General features: G+C 39.7%; 1 protein-coding gene across 2 annotated transcripts in view; it reads left to right on the forward strand.

Annotated features, from left to right (window-relative positions):
• Positions 1-5251, forward strand: part of FAM76A (family with sequence similarity 76 member A) — a 28178-nt gene extending 22927 nt beyond the window's left edge. For both annotated transcript variants that reach the window (XM_067725024.1, XM_067725023.1), the window contains 2 exons: positions 2337-2438; positions 2968-5251. In XM_067725024.1, coding sequence (XP_067581125.1) covers positions 2337-2438; positions 2968-3054 — 189 coding nt within the window. In that variant the 3' untranslated portion in view covers positions 3055-5251. The remainder of the gene's footprint in view (positions 1-2336; positions 2439-2967) is intronic.
• Positions 5252-6976: the final 1725 nt, after the last annotated feature.

Here is a 6976-nt window from a genome sequence, read left to right on the forward strand (position 1 = left end):
CTCTCAGTATTTGTGGCGCATGGGCTTAGTTGCTCCGTGGCATGTGGAATCTTCCCGGACCAGGGCTCGAACCTGTGTCCCCTGCATTGGCAGGCGGATTCTTAACCACTGTGCCACCAGGGAAGTCCCAAAAGTTGATTTTTCTTTCTTGCATTTGGAGGAAGCTTCCACTTCTAAGGGAGGACCGATGTTGACCAAGCTTACAGAGATGATGTGTAAAACTATAATGTCTGCCTCTTAATTCACAACTATAATGTCTGCCTCTTAATATAACAGAGTACTACTCTTTTCAGCATAAGCTGTCTAGGAAGCTTGTAATCAGAGGGTGCTGAATGAGCACGGAGTTGGGACAAGAGGAAGTAGTTACATAATTGGAATTTTTAGTGCTCTCAGGCTAGGAGAACCTGATGCCTCTGTCTCTATTATTGGGATGGCTGTGTCCAGGGGACAGTAATACTCAAAATATGTGGACCAGGTCTCTCTCCTCCCTGGACAGTGTTCAGGTAGGCCTTCCTCTGTAACTGCATCACTTTGTTTCTATTGCTGATAACTCCCTTACTGAGTGACCTACTCTTTGAGCTCATTAATATCTTCAGTAAAGCCTTACTCTGGTCTAAGAGCCATCTCCCCCTCTTGCGGGGAATTTTTTATGTCCTTGTTCTGATTCATATCTATTGTTTCTTATTTTCAGATTGTTAGAGAATATCTCATTTTTGCCTTAATATTTTAATAACAATAAAAATAATAGCTAACTTTTTTGGAGGCTTACTGTGTGCCGGACGCCATTCTAAGTGCTTATATATATTAACTCATTTATCCCCATAACAACACTTTGAGGTAGGAATTATTATTATCATCATTTCATAGGTAAACAGTACCTTCAGTATTTTTCCCCTTAGGGTTCCAGTCCCTTCCTCTAGCTCTGTTTTCTTCCGGAGGCTGTTATGTTGTTTTGCACTGTGTTCGGAATGCTATGATTCATTCTGAATGGCTAACAAAGACATTTATAATGTTAAAATCTTTACGTGCATTCTTTGCATCTGATTTCTACCTCATCTTACAGATGAGGAAGTGGACCCAAGAGGATTAAACGACCAAATTAAATGTCCGAATCACACAGCTGATAAATGACAGAACAAAGGAATGAACCCAAATCTTCCTGACCCTACTGTGCTGTGTTTCTACTCTGCCAGTAAGGTGGAGATTCATGGGAAGAGACCAATGTTCTTTCCAATTTACTACATGACTGTCAGATGAAAGCAGACCCAAGTATATTTTCTTCATGAACTAGATCAGAATGACACATAAAAGGATTTTTGCAAAATAGAGACAAAATGAACACTTGTTTCTAGTGCTTTGCAATTGCGGGATCTTAGTTCCCTCACCAGGGATTGAACCTGGACCAGGGCAGTGAAAGCGCTGAGTCCTAACCACTGGACCGCCAGGGAATTCCCACAAAGTTAAGGTTTTAGAAAGAGCAAAAACAAGTAGTAGATTATTTCCCATAACTTTCAGGATCAAGGTCACACTCTTTGGTTGGAACACAGGCTCTTCCACATCATGCCTGCCTATCAGTAGCCTCATCTCCTGACACTCTCATCAGTCATTTGAACACGCTCTCAATTATCTCGCACTCTGCCTGTGCCCATACTGTTCCCTTTGCTCGGATGGCCTTTTCCTTACCTCATCTGCCAGTTGCTGCTTGTACCTCAAAACTCAGCTCATACATCACTTCTCTGATTTAGATACCTCTTCTCTGTGTTCCTTGAATAGCATAGTCAATAGAAGGCCTGGAGTTTGAATTCTAGCTCTGCTACTTGCTAACATGTATGATCTTGGCCACTTTACTTAACCTTTTCTAAGGCTTTGATGTTCCCATCTATAAAATGGGAAGAGTAACATTACTGTCCCACAGGGTTGTCATAGGATTGAATGAAATAATATAATCAAACAGTTTGCCTGGAACAAGGTAAAAATTCAGTAAATGGCAGCAGCTGTTATTCTCATGGCTTCTCTCAAACTGTCAGTCATATTTGTTATAATCACTGATTTATTTGGAGGTATTTGAAAGATTATTGCGTATATTAAATACATGAAATATCTAAAACCTTCTAGTAAGTGGTTAAGTATCAAACATGCTATTTCAGGATTTTGTGTAATTTTCAGGAAATCATTAGAAAGAATAGGATACACAGTTCCCTGGCTTTGATTTAGGTATGAATCTTTAGGAGAGCCCTGGATTTCGTTAATTTGGGGGACCATTTAGCACTCTGGTACCAAAACATTTCTCATTGCACAGAGATTTCTTCTGGTCACTCTGCCTTTTTTTCCCTCAGATCACAGAGCTGAAGGCTGATTTTCAATACCAAGAATCTCAGATGAGAGCCAAAATGAACCAGATGGAGAAAACCCACAAAGAAGTTACAGAACAATTGCAGGTGACTCTTCCTATTTAATATGGTAACTCTGGTTTATTTAGCTGATGGTATTTTAAGTGGTCATCTCTTAGATTTCTTTTTTCTCAGAGAATTGACAAATCACATTAATCCACCTTATAGCTGTCTTTTAATATTTTCTCTTGGATGTGTTCTGATCTTTTTCTCTCAAAAACAGTGGAATTAATAAATGTATTCTTTGATTTTTGGGTAAACCAGATGTGATTCCAGATGTCTGAATTGTAAATTCTGTTTATCCAGCACATTAAGGCACTCCACGGTTCGTTTGTGTTGCATAAAGCATCCTTTTGTAATAGTGGATCCCAGGAGATTGAAGTACACTGATTAATCTCCAGCAAATACTTTCTTCCCTCTGAACCAAACCCTAGAGCTTTCTGTTGTTTTCTGCCTCTAGAATTTGTTCACCTCTTCCTGACCTCTGCATTGTCTCCCTTAGCATCTGCATGAAAAACATAGCCTATCCTGCTAAAACGTCTTGTGTGCACTGATTTTTTTTTTTTTTTTTTAAAAGGCCAAAAACCGAGAGCTCCTGAAGCAGGCAGCTGCCTTGTCCAAGAGCAAGAAGTCAGAGAAGTCAGGAGCTATAACCTCTCCATGAGAGACCACAAGGACGCTCCTGGCAATAGCAATGGATTCCTGGGTTAGGGTGGCAACGTAGCTGTTCTCTGGGAATTGCAAGCTTTCTTAAGAAATCTCTATTTTACTATAGTTATCCTTCTTTGTGCGATTGCAGTGAGGCTGAGTGGAAACACCTGGTTTGTGCTATATTATGACTGCATGCTTGAATGTTTGGGGTTTCAGGCTCTCTCTCTCTCTCTCTCCCACTCTCTCTCACTCTCCCTCACTCCCCTCTCTACCCCCAACCCTCCTCTCAGTACTACTGTCTCTCTGTCTGTCTCTATTTTGTTACTTTTTTATGTGTGTGTGGTGTTCACTGCTCAGTGTTATGTGCAGAATGGTTTGGTTTTTTTTGTTTGGTCCATCATGGCATCCTGCCATACCCATGAGCAAATAGTTGGCATTAATTACATATCACTGCCACCCTCTGAACTTTGAAAACTGCCACCTTAAGACTTGGTACAGTGGAAGAGAATTTTTCTCTCCAGTAAACCTTTTGCTTCAGGGTATACTCTTGGGTTTTTTTCCAGGTGTATTATGTACTTTGTACTATGTATAGCCAGAGTTTTATTTATTTTTTAAAAAAAGAAACTTTTTCTTGATAAAGGAGTAATGGTAGCCTAGCGTGTTCTTCTTGTAAAAGTGATGCCTCTTAAAAAAAAGTCCTACTCTCTAGCGTTTAGTAAAAGAATCAGATCTTTTCTTTCTTGTTACCTTGGAGTCTTAAAAACTGATTGCTAAGGTGAAACAATTCAATATATAAGTATGGAGTTAAGTGCCTTTTGGAGGATTTCTTGGAAGACCATGTAAGAAGATACTTAAGGAAGGTAGCAAAGATTTGGGCAGTCTGTCTTTCTAAGTAAAGGCAGAAAGAAGGGTTGTCCAGGTTGTACTGGACACTTCTCTCCCCCACCCCTTTCTTGATTGTTTTACGTGACTGATTTTAAATTCTCACACTGCCACCTCTTTTTTAAAAAATGCCCTTTACTTATATCAGTTGTCATACTGGGCCATTTTCAGGTAACTTTTTTTTTTACATGATTCAAAATGGGATAATACTCAGACTACAGAGCATTTTGGAGGTTAGTATGAGCTGCTCAAGTATGGACTGTAAGTCCTGGGAGAATGATATCACTGTACCTTTTCCCCACTCCTCCTCACCCACCCCAGCCTGTACACTCCCTGCCTTTAATGGAAATGTGTTGAAAACAGCTGCTTCTCAAAAGCAGCTTGGCCGCAGCCTGAACTGTGTCCTGTTTTCCCTTCTTGACCCAATAGGCACATGGATTCTCTTTTCCAGGTGAGAGGATAGATTTGCATTTCTAGCTGTACTCTCAGGTCCTCTAGATGATGTTTGTGAAAGGAACTAGAGATGTGTAGTGTGCCATGAAACAGTAAAACCAGCTACCTTGGAATCATTGATGCAGGGGGTGGTACTAGAGTTAGAGGTAATCATAAGGGCAGATGACATTTGTACCTCAGTCTACCAAAAGTGTAGCAGTAAGTTTAACTTGCTAGGCATTTCCTAGGAGCAAATGCTTCTAATCTGTGAGCATTCTCACAAGTGGAGCCATGCACATAATTGGACAGAGATGTGGCAATGAGTGGCTTCCTTCTGGTAAGAGGAACAATGGACCATGTTACTTATCTATCACTCTAGTAGAGGATGTAATTTTCCCTTCTAAGCAAGGGAAATGGCAGTGCTAAACAGTTTTGTAACTTTTTGAATGAGAAACTTTTAGGTAAAGATAAACTGTCAGATAATATTTTCAGCTGCATTTACATTGACTATGGGGAAAAGATTGTGAAAAAAGTTACAGTCATTTTTTTTTTAATTTTAAAGACTTGAGAAATTCTGTTACGTGAAGTGACAATGTAAAAACACATTTAGTTTTATACTAAATCTTTTTTTAAGGTCTTGGCATTTAATATAAAGCAAATCCACACATTTTCTAACTTTCCACAAGTTCCAAAAAGGGAAGGAAGAAACCTCAGTCTTGAAATTTTGGTTTTTAAAAATCATGACACTGTTTTACCGTGAAATTGGGTAGCTAACTTTTGGTAACACCTTTTGTTTATTTGTATGTTTGTAATAATGGACCTTTTAAAACACAGGAATGTTTTGGTTTGTACAGACTTTGAAAAATGTGTGTTAATAAAAATTCATATTGACTTAAGTATAATTGTTTTTTTTTTTCATTTCTTGCTGGTTCACCAATAGACATATCCCATAATCCCCTTCAACCTAGAAAAGAGTCAGTTTGTCTTGCTTGTAGAATTTAAACAATTAAAAACCTAACAGTGCTAATAGGGAGTTTTGTGTCCATAAAATCATTCTCTTTCTTCTTTGAGTTTATTTATTCAGTTTAAGTGCTTGCTTTGTTATAAGCATTGGTAGGCAATGAGGATACAGCAGTGAAGACAATTGACAAAGTTACTCTCCTCATGAGGCTCCCATTTAATGGAATATTGGACTACACCATTGTTCCTTGATTTTATATTTACCATTATTACTCAAAATTAATACGGGATGAATCTTTGTAAGGTATGAGTGAAAGGTTTTTGAGATGTCATCTCAAGGAGAGGAATGTATTGGTTTGAAACATTGGTGCTAGTAGGTTTCTAAATAACAGGTGCCTTTCAGACATTATCACTGTCACATCCTGGTCATTCTGTTCTATAGGTGCAATGACAACTTACTTTCTCTAAATAAAGATAGTTTTATAGGTGCTATGGTCTGAATGTTTATTGCCCCTCTCCTCTCCGCCAGATTCATATGTTGAGATCCTAACGCCTAGAGATGGTAGTGTTAGGAGGTGAGGACTTTAGGAGGGGCTTAGGTTCTGCCCTCGTGAATGGGATTAGTGCCCTCATAAAGGATGCTCCAAATAAATCCCTTGCCCCTTCTACCATATGCCAGCTATGAATCTGGAAGAGGGCCCTCATTAGAATGCTGACCCCTTGATCTTGAACCTCCCAGCTGCCAGAAATGTGAAAAATAAATTTCTGTTGTTTATAAGCTACCCAGTCTGTGATACGTTGTTATAGCAGCCCAAACAGACTACAACAGTAGGTTATGTTTATGACCGCATTTATTGTGTGAATTACCTTAATTTACCCATTTACACAGCCGTATAAACGGCTGTAGGGGAAGCATATAGTATAAACAGAGAAAGGTATCGTCTAGTTCTTCAGGAAGTTCTTCAACCACTCTAACTAACCTTAAAAGCAACTTAGCAGGATTTTGGTTGCATTCTTTTCAGTTTAAGACCGTATGTTACCTGCAGTATAGCTATCTTCAGCTAACGGTCAGTTCGAGGATTTGGGGGGAGGGGCCGTTTTCGGGAAGGTCCAAACTGTCAGGACCTACAGAGTGTTGTGGTTATTATTCCTGCATAACAAATCACCCCCAAATTTAGGTGTTTTGTTTTTGTTTTGTTTTTTGGCTGTGCCGGGGGCTTGCGGGATCTTAGCTCCCTGACCAAGGCAGTGAAAGCACTGAGTCCTAACTACTGGACCGCCAGGGAACTCCCCAAAATTTAGTGTTTGAAAACAACCATTTTAATATGCCCACAAACTCTGTTGATCAAGAATGGGCAGGGCACTGTGGGGACGACTGGTTTTTGTTCTTTAATGTCTGGGTCCTCAGCTGGGAAGATTCAAAAGCTGAAGGAAACTTATTGGAACTGAAATCATCTCTCTGAAGGCTCTGCTTACTTGTGTATTTAGTGCCTGGACTGAGATGACAAAGTCTAGTAATGCTGACTGAAGCACCTATGTAGGGCCCCTCCATATATACCTTGCCTTCTCCAGCATGATGGGCTCAAGGTAATCAGACTTCTTCCATGGTGGATCAAGACTCCAAGCACAAGTGAACAAATCTGAAGCTGTGTTTCATCATC

The sequence above is a fragment of the Pseudorca crassidens genome, chromosome 2 (assembly GCF_039906515.1).
Source record: "Pseudorca crassidens isolate mPseCra1 chromosome 2, mPseCra1.hap1, whole genome shotgun sequence".
Lineage (NCBI taxonomy): Eukaryota > Metazoa > Chordata > Mammalia > Artiodactyla > Delphinidae > Pseudorca > Pseudorca crassidens.